The 21,611-nt window shown below is 35.6% G+C and overlaps 1 protein-coding gene across 48 annotated transcripts in view; it reads right to left on the bottom strand.

The window, feature by feature from the left end:
• Positions 1–21,611, bottom strand: part of CLOCK (clock circadian regulator) — a 123,258-nt gene that overhangs the window by 59,177 nt on the left and 42,470 nt on the right. For 38 of the 48 annotated variants that reach the window (XM_044766005.2, XM_044766001.2, XM_070505855.1 and 35 more), the window contains 4 exons: positions 14,181–14,272; positions 7,485–7,574; positions 5,331–5,390; positions 740–888 (listed from right to left, as the gene is read on the bottom strand). In XM_044766005.2, the coding sequence (XP_044621940.1) occupies positions 740–888; positions 5,331–5,390; positions 7,485–7,531 (256 nt within the window). In that variant the 5' untranslated portion in view covers positions 7,532–7,574; positions 14,181–14,272. Of the gene's footprint in view, positions 1–739; positions 889–5,330; positions 5,391–7,484; positions 7,575–12,802; positions 13,069–14,180; positions 14,273–21,611 lie in introns of those variants that run through there. The other 10 variants (XM_044766003.2, XM_070505854.1, XM_070505837.1 and 7 more) reach the window with 3 other exon arrangements.

Genomic DNA, 21,611 nt, shown 5'->3' with positions numbered 1-21,611 from the left:
TGCGTCTGAAAAAGGAAAAGTCCTTATTCAAGTGTTTCATCTATTATCTCTGTTACCAAAAATACTTAATATTCTTTGAGTTTTCTTTTCATGATTCATTTAATCAAAATGATTTTCTTCAATTAACAGATAATCACTTTATTTTAAAACATAGTGTTTATTTCCTAGATAAACACTGAAACAATCTTTATGAGGCCCTCACAATCTGGCTCTTGCTCTTCTTTCAAATATACCCATAACCTTCCAACTCATTGAACGTTCCCTGCTTCTAGGCTTTTGCATATGCTATTTCCTATATCCTCCATGTGAAATGCTGTTTTTCCTGACTCAACCTGAAAGGAAGACTCAGTTGAAAAACCAACTATTTTTAAGCCTCCCCGACACATTCTTTCCTCTGTGTTCTCACAGCAAGTTTACGGTTTACAAACACTACTCACATTATAATTATCTGCATTGTAATTAGCTGTCCACATGCCTGTCTCCCTCGGCTTGAGTTACTTAAGGGCAAGGATGGCTACCCTGTACCACAAGAATCTAAGATATAATAGGCACTAAATGAGTGTTTGTTGAATGAAAGAATGAACATACCAGGAAATCTTTAAAAAGGCAATTGATTTCTCTCTCTTAAAAAAGATTAAGAAGCATCCAATCTTAAGCATGACTGCCAAGATTCTACCACATTATGCTTTAAAGGAGAGTTTGTTACTAAAAAACTCCATTTTACAAAGTTAAAATTTACCTTTATGTTTTCGTAAAAAATCGATGCTCTTCTGTAGAACAGTAGATTTGTCCATCTTTCTAGCATTACCAGGAAGCATGGATCCCAGTTCTTTAATGAGAACATTAAATTGATCTCTACGTTTCTTTTCAGATTTGTTTCTAGATACTCTGATGAAATAAAAAATTAAATAAGCAGTTTTCAAACCATTTAATTACACAAACAGTTTACTACAATGCTCAATTTGGATACAACTACATAGCATAGACTCTGTCAATATACATGGTAATAAATATTTATCTCCTAGGTTACCAACAATATACAGTTAATTTGGGCAATAATTTGTCTTCTCAGTTTATCACTAAAGAATAGTATAGTAAGCATTTGGCATATATATGTTTTTATGAAAATGCCTATAAGACAAACATTCAAATTTCAGGATTTATTTAATCTAATATTAACTACAAGAATTTGTATTTTCGAGGGCCGGCCCCACGGCCGAGTGGTTAAGTTTGCGCGCTCTGCTTCGGCGGCCCAGGGTTTTCCTGGTTCGGATCCTGGGCGCGGACATGGTACCACTCATCAGGCCATGCTGAGGTGGTGTCCCACATCCCACAACTGGAAGGACTCACAACTAAAAATATACAACTGTGTACTGGGGGACTTTGGGGAGAAAAAGGAAAAATAAAATCTTTAAAAAAAAAAAGAATTTGTATTTTCCTTATTAGGTGATTATGAATATTACTGAGATACATTTTGTGAAAGCACATATAATGTGTAAATAAAATTATTAAAAATTATCAAAGAGGAGAAAGTTATCCATTTCCTTTAAGTTTTAAATCACAAACAGAAATCTAAGCATGAAACTCCCCCTGCCATCAGGCTAACCCTACGCTCTCTCTCTCTGTCCCACACCAGGCCTCAGAGCTGTAGCCATTTGCATATCTGGCTCTCCATTAAGCTATAGGCTCCTTGATAATATAGCCCAAATGTTTTCATCTAAGCCTGTAAGCATAACACCTAAAAAACTTTATGCACTCAAAATATATGTGCTAAATGAATAATTACTAATGTTCTATGTGAAGCAGTAACCAGTCAACAAATATTTGATTGCACTGAGACCTTGAGACAAGTAAATGCAATTATTTATAGAGCAATTAACCTCTATAATACCTCTAATTACCTGCTTTGTGAAGTCAGATTTTCAAATTCAGTTTTTGTTTAAGCAAAGTATACTACTTTCCCAAAAAGTCAGAGGATAATTTTACTTATTTTTTGTTTTCCAGTAAAGAATAAGTATTTACTCTATATTAGTACTGGAAAAAAATGTAATTGTTTAAACCTCTTCAGAGACATAATAGATATTAACTGACTCCCTCATCAAACATTGTGTGCTTGCTATAATGACAGAGACTGTGCTAAGAAGGATTAAGGATACTGGGCAAAGACAAGCCCTTTCAAGAAATTCACCTAATTCCTATGGAAACTCAGAGGAATCAGGGATGGCATCCTAGTGTGCTAAATTGAGTCATGAAGGCTGAGTGAGAAAAGGATAGTAGTGAGGTGTGCACAGGGCATTCCAGGCATAGGAAACTTGTATAAAGATGAAAATCCATCACAAGTAAGCATGGCTAATGTGGCTAGTGCACAGGCTTTCTGTTCCCAACTATGCTAGAGTTAGAGGTGGGTGAGAGTAATAAGTACTGAAAATAATTCAAGAAGTTTTTATGCTACATAGAAGCATTTTAGTTTAATCCTGAAAGCCATGGGAAGGCAGTGAAAGGTTTTAAGCAAAGAAATGATATGAACAGAATTGCTTGTCAATAAGACCATTCTGGCATCAATGATGAAAGGATCAGTGCTTGGCAAAACACATTCATTTAGCAAATACTATTGAAAAATTACTGTATGCCAGTAGACTGGAGGGTAGATGACCATTTAGGAGGCAAGTGCAATATTCTAGCCTATAAACCATGGCAGCGTTAACAGAGCAGTGTGGGTTTGAGGGTTAAGAGGCAGAACTATCAACTCTAGGTAATTCAGGTTTGGTTGGGAGGGGGAACGCAAAAGGGAAATCTAAGGGGATCCCCAAGTTACTGATAGTGCTGATTACCAATGTGAAATATAACATGTGATACTGGTTTTGGTGAACAGATGATTTGGGGAGAATTCAGATATTGTGAAATTGCCTGTTTGACATTTTAAAGGTCATACACAACAGGCTTAGACAGATGGACCTAGCTATGTTCCTCTAGAAAAGAGTAAGCATGAAATAAGCATCTGAGAATCAGTATATATGAAATATCTGAACACATGGGTTTGAGGTAAAAATAACAGCCAATACTTATTGTATAATTAAAGTGCCAAGCACTACTGTAAACATTTATGAAACATCATTTATTCCTACTAGGTAGACTTTATTATTATTTTTCTTTTCTTTCTTTCTTCTTTTTTTCTCCCCAAAGCCCCAGTACATAGTTGTATATCATAGTTGTAAGCCCTTCTAGTTCTACATGGGATGCCACCACAGCATGGCTTGATAAGCAGTGTGCAGGTCTGCACCCAGGATCTGAACTGGCAAATCCCAGCCCGCTGAAGCAGAGTGTACAAACTTAACCACTACAACAGCGGGCCAGCCCCTATTTTTCATTTTTACAGGTGTGACAACTCAGGCATAAAGAAGAACATGCCCAGGGTCATACAGATACCATGAAGTAATAATCCAAATCAGCCATTTTGACTCCAGAGGAAGAAAATATATAGAAATCAAGTATCACTGCCAACTCTACCACTGGATCACACCCATTAACGCAAACTTTACTTCATATTATATTCAGGTTGGAAGTACTCAGCCCTTGTGATGACTTCACTGATAACAGGCCACAGATGTTTCATTTTGGGGGCAGGTATAAAACTCCCTTTCATCTTAGTTTAATGCTAAGGTCTTTAACTCATCATTGTTTTCAGTAAGAATTCAATGTGGTCCTGTTTAATCTGACAGCATTATTATAAAGTTCCTTCTCTTTCTCCAAGCTTTCCCACAGCCACAGTCTTTTTGGTTCCCTAAAAACATGATCAAACCTTCAGAGCCTCTGCAAATAAAATACCCTTGACTCACCTTATCCATCTATTAACCTGGCCTTTAAGACTGTCCAAGTCCATTCCTTAGAGTTCTGCCTCTTCATTAGGGCAGGCCTGATTATTCCCAACTTATCAGAGATTCTATCTCTACCCTGAAGCATTTTGTAAGAAATTTCCTCCACTAGATTGAGGTTAAGGGATAGGGGTTATCCTATATAGTGTTAGCTTCAAATTCAAGTCTTTTTATTTCCTTGAATAAAGTTATATAGCTTTCCTCAAAATCTTCTTCTCAGATGTATTTTAATCATTAAAATATTTAGCAATTTACCTGGTTACTGTGAATATTTTTCTCATCCCAGTACCTTTCATTTTACTAAATACAGACAGTGAGGAATTATTATATGCTTATCTTTAGTATCTGTGTATAATGCTACAACACCCTCTGCCCCTGTCTAAGCACCCACAAATTCAACATGGCTGGGGAAAAAACAGTGTTTACCACTCACTCTCAAGGACCACAAACTTGACTGCGATGCTACCTGGACCCACCCTCCTGATACTGTAATTAACTGTCAAGGATCCTATTCAAGGTTGAAGCCCACATAAGGTCATCACCACCAAGGCTCTATATCCCAGTCCCTCACCTACTTGATAATACCTCTTCAACAATTCTTTCCTCCCTCCTCTCTCCATCATCTACTTTCCCTTCTATTAGAAAATGGAGGCATGTCAAAGGGCACAGGAACCAACCGTAAAAGATGCCCCCTGCCAATGACCAAAGCTGGAACAATTTGAGGAACAAAATAAACAAAACAGTACTAGAGTATATCAAAGTATAAAATAAATATACACGAGACCATACAGATATAAATAAATGGGAGACAATTTTTTTACAGAAGAATTCCAAATATGTGTAGATATCCCCTTCTATGGAAAGAGGAGCTTAATTCTCCTCATCCCTACTCTGAAGATGAGCTGCACTTAATAATTTGCTTCCAAAGTATAGAGTAGGTTAAGGGAAAAATAGTAACTATAATGGTGAATCCAGGAAAACTCTACCTTAGCTACGTGATGAAGGTTAACATGTCTAGTGATATCATATACATATTATGTACCCATAATATCATGTGATGAGAAGGACACCTCTAGAGGATAATTTTATTTAATTTATAAAGAGTATTCTGATAGTCTAAGCTCTTCCACTTTGCTAATATATCTAAGTTCTTAAGGCACACAGCTTTTGGAAATCACTGATTTACTATTTACTTTTACATTTACAGTCATGCATCATTTAAGGACAGGGATATGTCTTGAGAAATGCATCATTAGGTGACCTTGTCATTGTACAAACATTGTAGAGCATACTTACACAAACCTAGAGGGTATAGCCTACTATGCACTAAGGCTACGTGGTATTAACCCTATGGGAACATTGTCATATATGAGGTCCATCGTTGACTGAAACATTAGGCGGTGCATGACTATACTTACTATTCATTTATTTACTATTTTATGTCTTAAGTTGAACTACCTTTTTGCTTTGTCCTTGTCATCTTCTTCCACCAACCCATCAAAAATACTACCATCATCTCTAAAAGAAAAAAGAAAGTAGATAGAGAAAATATAAGAGCAGTTTCACTAAGCAACGGTAATGCTAAAATGACACGTGAATCAAATCAGTTATATCCTAGGATTATTGTAGAATCAATGGACTGTACAACTGCAAACTTAGTAACTACTAACCTGTTTTCTAATAAATACTAGAAAATTAAAGTTTAGACATATTTAATTCCATTTTTAAAAGTTTATTACAAATGTGAATTTTAAAACTACTTACTCAACTGTACTATACAGGCATACCAAATTTTACTGTGCCTCACTTTACTGCACTTTGCAAATATCATGTTTTTTAACAAGACTCTCCACCAATAAAAAAGATTACAACTTGCTGAAGGTTCAGATGATGGTTAGCATTTTTTAGCAATAAAGTATTTTCAAATTAAGGTATATATAGTGCTTTATTAGATATAATGCTATTGCACACTTAATAGACTACAGTATAGTATAAACATAACTTCTATATGCACTAGGAAACCAAAAAAATTCATGTGACTCATTTTATGGCAATATTCACTTAATTGTGGTGGTCTGGAACAGAACCCACAATATCTCCGAGGTATGTCCATATATACAACCATGGTAAACTAGAATTTAATTTAATTAGAGGTTAAGTATCGTTTCAAATTTTTAGTAACCAGTGAAAACTTATAGAAAGTCAGTGTATTTGCCATTACATAAAATGATTCATTTGAAATTATTTTTAATTATAATAACATAGTTTAAAAAATATATTTTCGGAGACATTCACTTTATAAGACCACAAATCACTCATAAACATCACAATATGTAGCACATTGTTACATTTTCACTGATTACTGAGTCATCTGACAAATATTTATTAACACTCATGTGCCAGGCTCTGTTCTGGACATAGTTACCCGACACAGAGGTCCCTGCTCTCCTACAGCTAATTTTCTTGTAGAAAGAAACAAATCAACACTAAAAAGTATGATAAGTTTTATTCTTCAAAAAAGGGACGATGTTTTAGTTACTGGGTAGTTACTTTAGTCTAAGTGGTTAGGGAAGGACTTGTTGAAGTGGGGACATTGGAGCTGAGATCTAAGTAACAGTAAGGGGTTGGTTTGGGGAAGATATAGATGAAGAGCATTCTAACAAATAAAATCAAGAGCATGTGTAAAAATCTCATGGAATTATTGTGAGGTTAAGCAACATATAAAAAGCATTCTGCACATTAGCTGTCAAAGAGTAGATGCTTAAAATCTGTTACTGTATTTCATCAAATTTAGGACATCATTGACTATAAGACTTAGTATTTTATATGCCACTAAGAAAGAAAAAAAAGCTACCAATTAAACTATGATAAGCCAACTGTAAGATGAATCCCAATGTCAGAGATGTTAAAATGTTAAAAAAAAAAAAAAAAGCCTTAACAAAGAAAGACAAAGCTTTTACCTTCTTCCCAACAGTAAGATTTAAAGATCATACTTTCAACTAATGAAATCCTAATTACAGCCATGTGTGACTTAACAATGGGGATATATTCTGAGAGATGTGTCCTTAGGTGATTTCATCCTTGTGCAAGCATCACAGAGTGTAGTATACAAACGGAGATAGTACAGCCTGCTACACACCTAGGCTATAAAGTACTAACCTTATGGGACCACTGTCATTGACCAAAACACCATTATGCAGCACATGATGGTACAGTTACCTCTTATCAGTCACAAATGCTAAAACGCTTAAAGGGATGAAGTTAGCACCAAAAGATAAGGAGAAAAAAGACAAGAGATAAGGAGATAGAAGATTCTATGAGGTACCAAGGAAACATTGACAACTGGCACAAATTTCTTTCAGAACAGCTCTGACCAAATCACTGAAAATTATAGTCAAAACTTCTTTAGAAAACAAGTCATCTGCTGTTGACTGTGGCTATAGATAATATATCTTTCTTACTATTACACTATGTTTGCTCAACACAGAAATTAAATATAAGAGTAACTTAAGCATAAAACTCCTTTTATCAGTGTGATATAGACCATTACTCTAATAGTGAATTTTAAAATAGCTTTATATAGTTCCAAATAAAGAGTCTCTAAAAACATACCTGTCAATCATCGAGCTCATTTTACTACAGCTTACGGTAAACAACATAACATACTACGTTTTCGTCTTGTGGTAGACATTTGTACTTCTCCTTGGGTGGAAAAAAAAATAAATGGTCATTAGTTGTCTAAAAAACTTATTTCTACAAACACAGTAATCTTGGGAAATACTCTATGTTAGTATAGAGACTTCAAAATGGTTTTCTTTGTACCAAAGGCTGGAACATTATTTTCAAGCAAATACCTTTAGTTGGGGCACATTTGAGGCTTTCTTTCCTTCTAAAAAAAGGACTACGGGGAAAAAAAATTCAAGTCCGTAATTCATTTTCTTTCTATTATAGAATAATCAAAATTAAAAGCTACTCTTAATATTCAGTATATGTATTAGACTATGTAACTGTAAACAGGCTGTAATAATACCATCTAATCAGCAACAAACATTTGTTGAAATCCTATTTTCTGTTAAACAGTATGCTAAGTTTGGGGATAAAAGGATGAAAGACAGTCTCTGAAGGCAAAAAACCACAATTGAATAGGGAGATAGATACCTAAATAATTATAATAAAAGTGGTAACAAAGGTATACAGGGAGGAGTCACAGGAAATATTCTCGATGACAATGAGTTGTCAGGTAATCTAGATTGTTGTTACTGAAAATATGGTCCAGACACCATCAGCACTGGCATCAATGATAGCTTGTTAAAACAGAGATTCCTGGGCCCCACCCCAGTCCTACTGAATCAGAACCTACATTTTAACAAGGTCCCCATGTGATTTGTATGATCATTTAAGTTTGAGAAATAACAGACTAGAGGACAAGACAGGTAATAGCTGAAAGGATTCTAAACCACAATAAGATAAGAGAGCAACATATGTGAGAAACTTAAGAGTGAGTTCAGCATGTTCTTTAGAGAAAAATCTAGGCAGGTTACAACTTAAAAGTTTTAACTACTAGAGCATAAAGTGAGAATAAGAATGGTAGAGGAGTGAAGGCAAGTCAAGTATAGAACAGCCTTATTAAAAAGAGTCTCATACCTACATCAAGGAATTAAAATTTACTACTTTAAAACTAAATCAAAAGCCTAATATTTGTCTCGTCTATATTCTATACAGTTTTTCTAAAGTATAAGGCAGGTTTTATCCACACAATATACTTATGTTCTATAGTTATGAGTTAAATATTAAAAACCACCTTAAGTCTAGTAAGTATCCAACAGTTTTGAGGCACAAGACATTCTACTTTAACTGTTATAATTTTGATTTAAAATTTAGAAAATAGTATAATGTATAACTCTAACTAAACCAGAGAAGAGTAAAGGTGTTCTCACAACCCGAGATTCTAAAATATTCTATCATTGTTTTCAAATGTACATTCATGAGAGGGAGAGAGAGTAACCCTTGATAAATGATGCTACATTGCCTTGAGGTTATGGCTGCAGAAGTGGGAGTGTGAAGGGCTAAGAATTCTTAAAAGAAAATGAGCAGGGGAGTCAGAGGGAAAAATAAAAAGAACTAGCACTAGGATAAAATACTGATTTTAAGTGTCTGGGTCAACATTAGCAGATGAAACACACAATTACAGTACTTTAGAGTTAGAAGAGACTTTAAAGATCAGCTAAGTACAACCCTCTGGTCCAAAAGACATACTTATCATCATGGTAATAACAGGTTGGTTCTATCACTAGAACAAAAAGAACAGTGCAAAGGTAACAGAGCCAATTAGGGTGAATTTAGAAAGAATAGTTTCAGCTTAAAGTTAAAAGGCCAGATCTGAGCCTTATAAGGCACCAAGTATATGCTTGTTTAATTATCAAGAGGTAGGGTAAAAAAGCAAAAAAAAAAAAGAGGACCCCAAGAATTAGGGCTTAGACTACAGGAAGGGCCATCCTGACTCTAAGAAGAGTGAATCCAAAATGATTCAGAAGATACAGACTGACAGCCTATTTTATTACTGTTGTTAACAATATTTTCCCAAACATTATTTTTTGTCCAGATAACTGGACAACAGAAGACTGTATCTCTAATAGTCTAGTCAAGACCTTTTCTCTACTCTTCCAGCCAACTGACAGGTTTGCCATATTTAAGGGACAGACAAGAGAAGAAGTGAAATAGGCCCAACTATGTCCTCTAGAGTAATTGTGAGAAGATTCCTCTTAACTTCTTTAGTGTCTAATTAATTTTAACAAAACAAAGCGGTAATGGGGGAACAGCCAAAAGATCTTGTTTGGGGACTACCCTAGGATTCACGCTTTCAGTATAAAAAAGATTAGCCAGAATCACACTTGCTCGTGCTATGGATTCTAAGGATTCAGTTTTAGAAGACACGCAATGTCCCTACACACAGCAAGGGATTTCAAGTATATAATCTAATATAGATTAAATCTTATTATTAAAAGTCTCTTATTTTTAAATATTGATATTACTAGGCCAGTATGGCATGCAATAATCTTTGAAAGGATCAGTTACTGTCACTGGAGTCCAAAGTTCACAATTTAAACTATAAAGGATCGAGTTACAGCTGGGAATCAAATGCTCCTTTGCATAAGCAACTTGGGCTCAAAGTCATTCAGTGATATGACTTCCCAGCGGGTGAGCACCACATTAGTATTTTATGACAGCAGAGGGCATAAGTCTTCTATAAATATTTTAAAAACAAGCTTTAAAAAATATTTATTAAACGGGAAGATATTGCCACTAAGAAACTTTATAAACAGCTCAAACTAGCCAAATACAGAAGCCGATATGTTTTTAATTCAGCATGCAACATTACACATAATTAACAGAAAATCTCAGTGCCTGCAGTCCATCTTTAGAAAAGAACCCTTATACATAAAACAACACATTCTGCATTAAAAATAAACTGTGCTGTATCTAACGACATGATACTACTTCTCCTGTGAATTCCATCTGCTGTCACCTCTCAAGGCTTTCCATTCCTACATCACAAATTTCTCCCTCTAAACTGGACTATTCCGACCAACAGTTCAGGATTTTACCTTAAAAAACAAACAAAACAAACCCTCCCTTGACCTATCAACCTGCTTCAGGTACTGCCCTCCTTTTCTGCTCCCTTTCACAGGAAAACTGCTTGTCAGAGTTGAGTATAGTTGCTGTTTCAATGTCTTTAATACCATTCACTCTCATTTTAAAATTTGGTGTTTATTTTCACCAATGTAGTACATATTCAAAGTTTAAAGTGTCCAAATAGTTTTATAAGACTCATTAAAAAATCAGAAGGCCTCTGATGCTCATTTCCCATTTTCCACCACTTTCATCTCTTTAACTCTTTCTTTTGGTAGTTAACACCCTATCTCTAACATCCTTTATTTTGTTACCTGATTGTTTCTGTTTTTGGCAGGCTGCCTACACAGTCCCAATGCATCTGAGTTGTCCCAGGGTAACTATTAAAATTGTCTCCTTTTGCTCTCAAAAGTTTCTAATTCTGGAGCTGGCCCCGTGGCCAAGTGGTTAAGTCTGTGCGCTCCGCTGCAGGCGGCCCAGTGTTTCGTTGGTTCGAATCCTGGGCATGGACATGGCACTACTCATCAAACCACGCTGAGGCAGCGTCCCACATACCACAACTAGAAGGACCCACAACGAAGAATATACAACTATGTACTGGGGGGCTTTGGGGAGAAAAAGGAAAAAACAAAATCTTTAAAAAAAAAAAAGTTTCTAATTCTAAGAAAAATAAGAATTTAGCTCTCTTTGATTTACTCATCCTTACCTCATACACATGCAGACTTGCCCAATTCCCAAAATCATAATTTTGGCTAAGTGATTATATTCAGAGTTAACATTATTATGACTGTAAATGTAATTCACAGCCGAGCCATATACAATTACCTTCCTTTTCTGAGTAGTTAATAATTATTTTATTATTTATCTAGTTGTCTATATACCTATCACCAATTTAGCCCCAAACTCTTCCCAGGCTAAATCTACTCTCAATATTTTCTAAAAACAGTACACATTCTACCAATTTAATCTTCTCACAGGTATTTTTCTTGGCACCTTCTATTGGGAGTGGACACTCTCTATAACTGGTGACAAGCTGCCATCTGTGATCACTATACACTATCTTCTTGGTGATTTCCTGGGTCTCTACTTAAGTTGCATTCCCTCTTTCTTGTATCCTATGGTTTTACCTTTTTTAGTTTACTTCTTTATTTTTGTTGAGTACCTCCTACAATAACTGACCAAGAAAGGGGACATGGCAGATAAATTTTTTTGTGACATCACAAGTCTGAAACTGTCATTAGTCTATCCTTAATCCTTAACAGTTTAGCTAGATACTGAATACTGGGTTGGACATCATTTTTCACTCAGAATTATGAAGGCTCCATTGTTTATTTTCCAGTATGGTATCAAGAAGTCCAAAGTCATTCTGATTACTGATCCTTTATATTTGCCCTGCTATTTCTCTAGTTCTGGAAGCTTCCCTATGTTTTAAAATTTAACAGTCATATGTCCTATTTTGGACTTACTTTCATATCTATTGGTCACTCTACAGGTACTTTCTACCTGAAAACTTGTGTCCTCTAATTCTGAAGAGTTTTGTTGAATTATTCTCTATTTCTCCTCTCTATTTCCTCTATTCTCCCTTTCTGGACCTCCTGTGATTTCAACACTGGAGATCCTGAGCAGTTGCTCCAATTTTCTCTCCCATTTTCTATTTGCTTTACTTTCAATAGATCAGTTTTATTTTTCAACTCTTCCAATGAGTTTTTCATTGCTAATTTCATCTCTTATTGTTTCTCTTTCATGTTTCACGGATTTAGCATCTCCTCCTACCTCTCTGAAACTATTAAATGACAGTTTGTGTTTGTTTCCATTTTTACCTGCCTACTTGGTCTCCATTTCCTCTCACTTGGTATTTTCTCTTTGGGTTTGGTCTTTGACTCTCACGTAACAGGCTTTCCTAAAATATCTAGTGATCTCTGGCCACAGGCTCATAAACATCACTGAGGCTCTATGTGATAGGGCTTGCTGACCAAGAACTTTACTGCAGGAATCTCATGCTGGAATACTTCTTTGGAGGAATTCTTAATGTCAGTATTTTCAGATCTTTTCTCTTTGGCTGGTTATAATTTCCAGAGAAGAATCTTCTAAACCATTGACTGAAAATTATAAAAATCTGGTAGCCTAGGTTCTTAAACCCCCTATTTTCAGTATGTGCCCCCATTATAAACTGTGTTTGGTGCCCCTCTACTTTTATCCTTGCTAGAGAATAAATTTCCAGTCTTCTGCTGAGACAGGGAAGGGGAAGTTAGTTGCCTGGGATTCCAAAGTCAGGAAAAGGATCTATGGCGTATAATCACCTCTTAAACAGGTGTGCAACAAATCATCCTCTTTTTTGTCCCATCCTCAGTCTTCAGGCAGAAGTAGAGAGTGCTGTCAATTCCCGAACATTTTAGAGGTTTCACAGTGCCGTGAAGTTTGTTTCTCAGGATTCTAGATGCCACAAGACAGTTACCACACTTCCTTTTGCTTTTCAGGTTCCAAAATTTTGTTGCAATTGTTTCCTCTCCCACTCTATTTGTTCTTATGAAGCTATGTCTTTTGTGAAAAAATCTTTTCACTTTAGCTTTAATGGAGTTTTGAGAGGAAATAGAATTTAATTGTATTTTTTGCCATCTTAATTGGAAGTTCCCATTCTCTCTTCATCAATTTTAATTAGGCTTTCATCCTCACCTACTCCCACTGAGATTGTTCACTATTATTAGAGTTATTGGTGACATTCATGTTGTCAAATCTAATGGCTGCTTTACTCTACTCTCTATTTGACCTCTTAGTAACATGTGATGGAAGTGACCACATTCTGCATTTATAACATATTTCTCTTTTCTTGACTTCTGTAACAGAACGCTTTCCTGCTTTTCCACCCAACTCGCTGGCTGCTCCTTCTCCTCTAATTAATATTGCCATGTCCCAGGACCAAATCCTTCTCAAACTATGTACACTTCCTAGATAATTTCATCCAGACATAATTCTAAGTATCTCTCTATGCCAGTAACTCCCAAATCCACTCCCCTTGACCAGATTCTTAACTTCAGAGTCATATATCCAACTACCTTCTTGATATTTCTACAGACTTTACAGGTGTCTAAAATATAGCAAAACAGAACACTTGACTTTGTAAATTTGTTCCTCTCCCAGTTTTCGTCTCCAATCTAAACTCCATAAACTCTTCTCCTCACTTATTATATTCCAGCCACATTTTCTCTTTGTGTTCCTCAAGCATTCCATGGTCATTTTTTGTTTCACTGCCTATAAATCTCCCCTCTCAGATCTTCACAGGACTGGCACATTCTTGCCACTCAGATCTCAAGTGCAATACCCTTCTTCAACGAGGGCTTTTCTGCAGTCACCAGTCTCTATCACATTATCTATTTTAATTCTCTGCATAGAACTAACCACAAATTTTTCATTTGTTTGTTTATTTTTTGTCCTCCCTCACTTTAGAATGCAATCTTCATGAAAGCAGAGATAGCTTGTGTCTTATTCCTAGTATCTAAAATAGTATCTGAATATAGCTGGCACAATAAATGTTTTCAGGTAAATTAATACAACAGGAAAAATTTTTTAATGAAACTTTCCTCAACCTAGTGTGTCAAAATAGTTTATGGATTCCTTTATATATTCTTCTGGAAAAATGTCATTCCAAAGTGTGGTTCTAAGGTACAACTTTCTCATTACCTTTTGTATTTTTTGGTTCTTTTGAACTGTTTCTTCAGAAAACTACAGGTTCAATGTATTCTTCTATATGGCTGACCATCAGTCTCAGAATTCTGTTTAAATAAGAAAAAGTTTATTAGATTTATTCAACTTACATACAAGTTTATCACGAAAAAGATTTTCAATAATTTTTAAACATAACAAAATTCAGAATTTTATCACAAAAACATATATAACAAATGTTAAACTCTACAAATGCTTTCTAAATACAACTTAAAAATAAAAAGAAACTAAAACAATCACTTTTAATTCTACTATAGAAGTTAGAAGACAAAAGCATGAAAATAACTACAAAAATAGGTTAATGGATACACAATATAAATAGATGTAATTTGTGACACTGATAACAAAGTGTGGCAGGGAGGGAGAGAAGTAAAAGAGCAGAGTTTTTGAAGTTAAGTTTAAAATACATTGTTAAAACTGTAAGATGTTTTATGTAAGACCACTGGTAACCACAAAGAGAACACCTATAGAGGATACACAAGAGGAAATGAGAAAGGAATCAAAACAAGCCACTACCAAAAAAGAAAAAAAACAATGTAACACAAGTGAAGAAAAGAGAGAGAAAAAGTGACAAAAAGTGATAAGAAGACAAAAACGATTAACAATCAACAGAGTAAGTCTTTCCCTATCAGTAATTACTTTAAATGCAGACGGATTAAAGTCACCAATCAAAAGAGAGTGGCTAAACGGATTTTAAAAAAACAAGATCCTACTATATGCTGTCTACAAGATACTCACTTTAGATTTAAGGACACACATGGGATGAAAGTGAAAGACTGGAGAAAGATATTCCATGCAAATAGTAACCAAAAGAGCACAGAAGTGATCACATTTACATCAAACAAAATAAATATTAAGTCAAAAACTGTCACAAGAGACAAGGGACATTGTATAATGATAAAAGGGTCAATTCATCAGGAAGATATAACAATTATAAATATATAAACACCCAACATAAGAGCATCAAAATATTTGAAGCATAATAACAAACAATCTGAAAGGGGAATTAACAAAACAATGCCATTTACAGTAGCATCAAAAAGAATAAAATACTTAGGAATAAACTTAACCAAAAAGGCAAAAGTCTTGTATACTGAGAACTATAAAACACTTCTGAAAGAAATTAAATAAGACACAAATAAATGGAAAGATATCCCATATTTGTTGACTGAAGACTTAATACTGTTAAAATGTCCATACTTCCCAATGTGATCTACAGATTCAACATAATCTCTATCAAAATCCCAATGGCATTCTTTGCAGAAATAGAAAAAAAAAATCGTAAAATTCACATGGAACTACAAAGGATCTCAAATAGCCAGAACAATCTTGAGAAAGAACAAAGCTAGAGGCCACATGATTCATGACTTGGAAACATATTACAAAGCTACAGTCATCGGTATAGAAGAGGCATAAAGACAGACATAGATACCAATGGAACAGAACAGAAAGCCCAGAATAAACCCATGCACATCTGATCAAATGATCTGCAACAAGGGTACCAAGACTACATGATGGAAAGGACAGTCTCTTCAACAAATTGTGCTGAGAAAACAGGATATCCACAGCAGAAGAATGAAATTGAACTCTTATCTTACACCATACTCAAAAGTTAAATCAAAATGGATTAAAGACTTAAATGTAACACCTGAAACTATGAAACTCCTAGAAGAAAATACAAGGGAAAAGTTTCAGGACATTGGATTTGGAAATGATTTCTTGGATATGACACCAATAGCACAGGAAACAAAAGCAAAAACAGACAAGTGGGACCATATCAAACTAAAAAACAACTGCACAGCAAAAGAAACAATCAACAGAGTGAAAAGGCAACCTATGCAACAGGAGAAAATATCTGCAAATCATATATGTGATAAGGGGTTAATACCCAAAATACATAAAGAACTCTTACAACTCAACAAAAAACAAGTAACCTGATTTTAAAAATGGGCAAACAACTCGGACATTTCTCCGAAGAAGACATACAAATGACCAACTGGTATATGAAAGGATGCTCAATCATAAGAGAAACGTCAATAAAAACCACAATGAGATATCACTAAACACCTGTTAGCATGGCTATTATAGAACAACAACAAAAACACAAAAAACAGAAATTAACAAGTATTGGCAAGGATGTGGAGAAATTGGAACCTTGTCCACTGTTGGTGGAAATGTAAAGTGATGCAGCCACCATGGAAAATAGTATGGAGGTTTCTCAAAAAATTTAAAAATAGAACTAACATATGATCCAGGAATCCCATTTCTGGGTATTTATCCAAAAGAACTGAGAACAGGATCTTGAAGAGTAATTACACTCTCATGCTCACTGCAGCATACTCACAATACCCAGAGATGGAAACAACCTAAATGTACATCGACAGATGAATGGATCAAGAAAATGAGGTATATGTATACAACCATTATTCAGCCTTAAAAAAGAAGGAAATCTTTTCATACTTGACAACATAGACGAACCTTGAGGACATTATGCTAAGTGAAATAAACCAGTTATAGAAGGACAAATACTGCATGATTCCACTTACATGAGGTATCTAAAGTGGTCAAATTCATAGAAGCAGAAAGTAGAAGATGGTTGCCAGGGACTTGGGGGAGGGAGAAACAAGGAACTGCTGTTCGACGGATAGAGACCTTCACAGTCATGCAAGATGAAAAGTTCTAGAGATCTGCTATACAACAATGTGCATATTGTTAACATACTGTACTGTACACACTTAAAAATTTAACAGGGTAGATTACATATTATGTGGTTTTTTGTTGTTTTTTTTCTCTGTCCATTTACTTTACGTGTCCTTATATTTACAGTAGATCTCTTGTAGACAACTAGGATCTTGGTTTTTGATCCACTCTGATAATCTGTCATTTAATTGGTGCATTTAGACCATCAATATTCAAAGTGATTATTGACATAGTTGGATTAATAACTACCATATTGGTTACTGTTACTATTTATTGTCCTTGTTCTTTATTCTTATTTTTGTCTTCCACTCTTTTTCTGCTGTTTGTGGTTTTAGGCATTTTATAATTTTTTGAGCAGTTTACCTGATTCCTATTCTCTCCTTTCTTAACATATCAGTTATACTTTTTTTTCCTTTTTTAGTGGTTAGCCTACAGTTTGCAATATAGATGTACAGCTAATCCAAGTTCACTTTCAAATAACAGTGTACCACTTGACAGGTAGTGCGAACACCTTATAACCAAATAATTCTAATTCCTCCCTCCCATCCCATCCCTCGTATTATTGCTGTTATTCATTTCACTTATATGTAAGCATATATGTATATATACATATACACATACACATAAGATATATACATAAGCATACACAATCAAATTCACCATTGCTATTATTATTTTGAACAAATTGTTATGGTAGATCAATTAAGAATAAAAACAATAAGAGTTTTTTTATTCTACCTTACTTATTCCTTCTTCAATGCTCTTTCTTTATGGGTTTCCAAGCTTCTGATCTATATCATTTTCCATCTCTCTAAAGAATTTCTTTTAAGGCAGGTCTACTGCCAACAAATTCCCTCAATTTCTGTATGTCTGAGAAAGTCTCTCTCTCCTTCATTTGTGAAGGATAATCACAGGGTACAAAATTCTAGGTTGGTGAGGTTTGCTCCCAACACTTTAAATATTCCACTCCACTCTTTTGACTTGGATGGTTTCTGAGGAGAAATTAGACGGAATAAATTTTTTTGTTGTTCCTTTACAGGTAAGGTGATTTTTTCCTCTGGCTTCAAGATTTTTTTTGTTAGATTTGATTTTCTGTAATTTGAAAATGATAGGCCTAGGTGTCATTTTAGGGGGGCTTTTATCCTGCTTGGTGTTCTCTGAGCTTCCTAGATCTGTGGTTTGGTGTCTTACATTAATTGGGGAAATTCTCAGTCATTACTGTTTCAAATATTTCTTCTGTTCCATTCTCTCTTTCTTCTCCTTCTGGTATTCCCATTACATGCATGTTACACCTTTTGTAGTTGTCTCACAGTCCCTAGATATTCTATTCTGCTTTTTTTCAGTCTTTGTTCTCTTTGCTTTTTGGTTTTCGAGGATTCTATTGAGATATACTTTAGTTCAGAGATTCTTTCCTCACATGTCCAATCTACTAACAAGCCCATCAAAGGCATTCTTCATTTCTGTCAGGGTGTTTATCTCTAAAATTCCTTTCTGGTTCTTTCTTAAGATTTCCATCTCTCTGCTTATATTGCCCATTTGCTCTTGTATGCTGTCTACTTTACCCATTACAGCCCTCAGCATATTAATCATAGGTGTTTTAAATTCCTAGTCTGATAATTCCAATACTCCTGCCATGTCTGGTTCTGATGCTTGCTCTGTCTCTCCAAATTGTGTTTTTTGCCTTTTGGTATGCCTTCTAATTTTTTCTTGATTGCTAGACATGATGTACTAGGTAAAAGGAACTGCTGTAAACAAGCTTTTAGTAATGTGGCAAGGTGTGAGGGGAGGGGAAGCATTCTACAGTCCTGTGATTAGGTCTCATTCTTTTAGTGAGCCTATGCCTCTGAACTGTGAACTTCACAAGAGTTTCTCAGTTTTTTTCCTCCCTCTTTAAGTGGGATAGGATGAAGTGAGTGGGTATTTCACTTCCTCCAGGTCAGTTAAGCTCTGATAATATTCCAGAAGGTTAGGCTCTGGTTAACTAGTTTCCTCCAAGGGCAAGCCTTGTTAAAAAGAACAGAATCTTCTATATTTCAAAATGATTCCTTTTTCCCTTCCCCTGATGGAAGCAAGAGGAGATTTTCCTCTGATATGTACTGTGGGAACCTGGTTGAGCTCCTGGAGGTAAATCTCACAATATTGTGGAAGTCCCTATGACTGAGTCCCCCCTAGAGATTTGGTTTTTTCCCCCTAAAGATTGGTACCTGAGCTAACAACTGCTGACAATCTTTTTTTTTTCCTTTTTCTGCTTTTTCTCCCCAAATGCCCCCCCCAGTACACAGTTGTATATTTCAGTTGTGGGTCCTTCTAGTTCTGGCATGTGGGACACCACCTCAGTGTGGCCTGACAAGCGGTGCCATGTCCACGCCCAGGATCCGAACCAGCAAAACCCTGGCCCACAAAAGCAGAGCGCATGAACTTAACTACTTGGCCACGGAGCCAGCCCCACCCCACCTAGAGCTTTTAACTGTCGAAATTATTCACAGTGAGCCTCCAGCAATATATCAATTACAGTTCAGGTTTCCTAACCAGCAGTGGTTCCTAAGACGGTTTCACCTTGTGAGTCTCTGTTCTGGGAAGGCATAACTCCTTCCATTTATCTGACTCTCCAATCTTGGGGCAGCAGTTTGCCTTGTGTCCTCCTCTCTCTTACGGATCTAAGAAGAGTTGTTGATTTTTCAGTCCTGAGATGTTCAACTTTTTACTTGCTGTTAGGATGGAGTGGTTACTTTGTTGTTTGGTGTCCTTTTTTTTTTTTTTTTGGCACAAATAAAAAAATCTAAAACTAAAAGTTACTGTCACTTTAATAAAAAATAATTTTTAATGTTTAAATCATAAAGTGTATTTGTACCTCAAAGTGTTTAAAGTAAACAAACTTAGGGTAGACTTTCAATTTTTTAAATGTACATTTTTATTACAGTAAAAAATGACAGAAAAGTAAAGGTACAATATATTAGATTAAGAATGACAATTACTTGCCAAAACAATCCTGAGAAAAACAAACAAAACTGGAGGTATCACACTCCCTGAATTCAAAATATACTACAAACCTATAGTAATCAAAATAGCATGGCGCTGGTAGAAAAACACACACACAGATCAACAGAACCGAACTGAGAGCCCAGAAATAAAACCACAAATCTATGGAAAGCCAATCTTTGACAAAGGAACCAAGAACATACAATGGAGAAAGGAAAGTCTCTCCAATAAGTGGTGCTGGGAAAACAGGACAGCTACACACAAAAGAATGAAAGTATACTATTATCTTACACCACACACAAAAATTAACTCAAAATGGATTAAAGACTTGAATGTAAGACCTGAAACCATAAAACTCTTAGAAGAAAATACAGGCAGTACACTCTTTGACGTTGGTCTTAGCAGTATCTTTTCAAATTCCAGCCAGGCAAGGGAAATACAAGAAAAAATAAACAAACAGATCTACATCAGACTAAAAAGCTTCTGAGCAGCAAAGGAAACTGTCAACAAAATGAAAAGACAACCCACCAACTTGGAAAAAATATTTGCAAATCACATATCCAAAAAGGGGTTAATTTCCAAAATATATAAAGAACTCAACAACTCAACAATAAAAAAATGAATCATCCAATCAAAAGATGAGCAGAGAATATGAACAGACATTTTCCCAAAGAAGATACACAGAAGGCCAACAGGCACATGAAAAGATGTTCAATATCACTAATTATTAGGGAAATACAAATCAAAAACTACAAAGAGCTATCAAGTCACACCCATCAGAATGTCTATAATTAATAAGACAAGAAATAACAAGTGTTGAGAGGTGGTGGAGAAAAGGGAACCCTCATACACTGCTGGTAGGAATGCAAACTGACGCAGCTACTATGGAAAAAAGGATGAAGTTTTCAAAAAAATTCTATTCTCAAAAACTTAAAAATAGAAATACGATATGATCCAGCTATCCCACTACTGGATATTTATCCAGAGAACATGAAATCAACAGTTCAGAAAGACTTATGCATCGCTATGTTCATCGTAGCATTATTCACAATAGCCAAGACGTGGAAGCAACCCAAGTGCCCATCAACTGATGAATGGATAAAAATGTAGTATATTACACACACACAATGGAATGCCACTCAGGCATAAAAAAAGACAAAATCGTGGGGCCAGCCAGGTGGCACAGCAGTTAAGTTCCCACGTTCCACTTCGACGGCCCAGGGTTCACCGGTTCGGATCCCAGGTGCGGACACGGCACTGCTTGGCAAGCCATGCTGTGGCAGGCGTCCCACATATAAAGCAGAGGAAGATGGGCACGGATGCTAGCTCAGGGCCAGTCTTCCTCAGCAAAAAGAGGAGGATTGGCAGCAGTTAGCTCAGGGCTAATCTTCCTAAAAAAAAAAGACAAAATCGTGCCATTTGTGACAATATGGATGGACCTTAAGGGTATTATGGTAAGCAATATAAGTCAGAGAGAGAAAGACAAATACCATATGATTTCACTCATATGTGGATGATAAAGACATAAACAAGGAGAACAGGTTAGTGGTTACCAAAGGAGAAGGGAGTGGCAGAAGGGCGAAAGGGGCACATATGTATGGTGACAAATAAAAACTAGATTTTTGGTGGTGAACACAATGCAGTCTATATAGAAACTGAAACATAATAATGTACACCTGAAATTTACACAATGTTATAAGCCTCTAACAT

This window comes from Equus asinus, chromosome 3 (assembly GCF_041296235.1).
Source record: "Equus asinus isolate D_3611 breed Donkey chromosome 3, EquAss-T2T_v2, whole genome shotgun sequence".
In the NCBI taxonomy this organism is placed as follows: domain Eukaryota; kingdom Metazoa; phylum Chordata; class Mammalia; order Perissodactyla; family Equidae; genus Equus; species Equus asinus.
The sequence above is the reverse complement of the archived record's forward strand: the minus strand, read 5'-3'. Positions and strand labels throughout refer to the sequence as shown.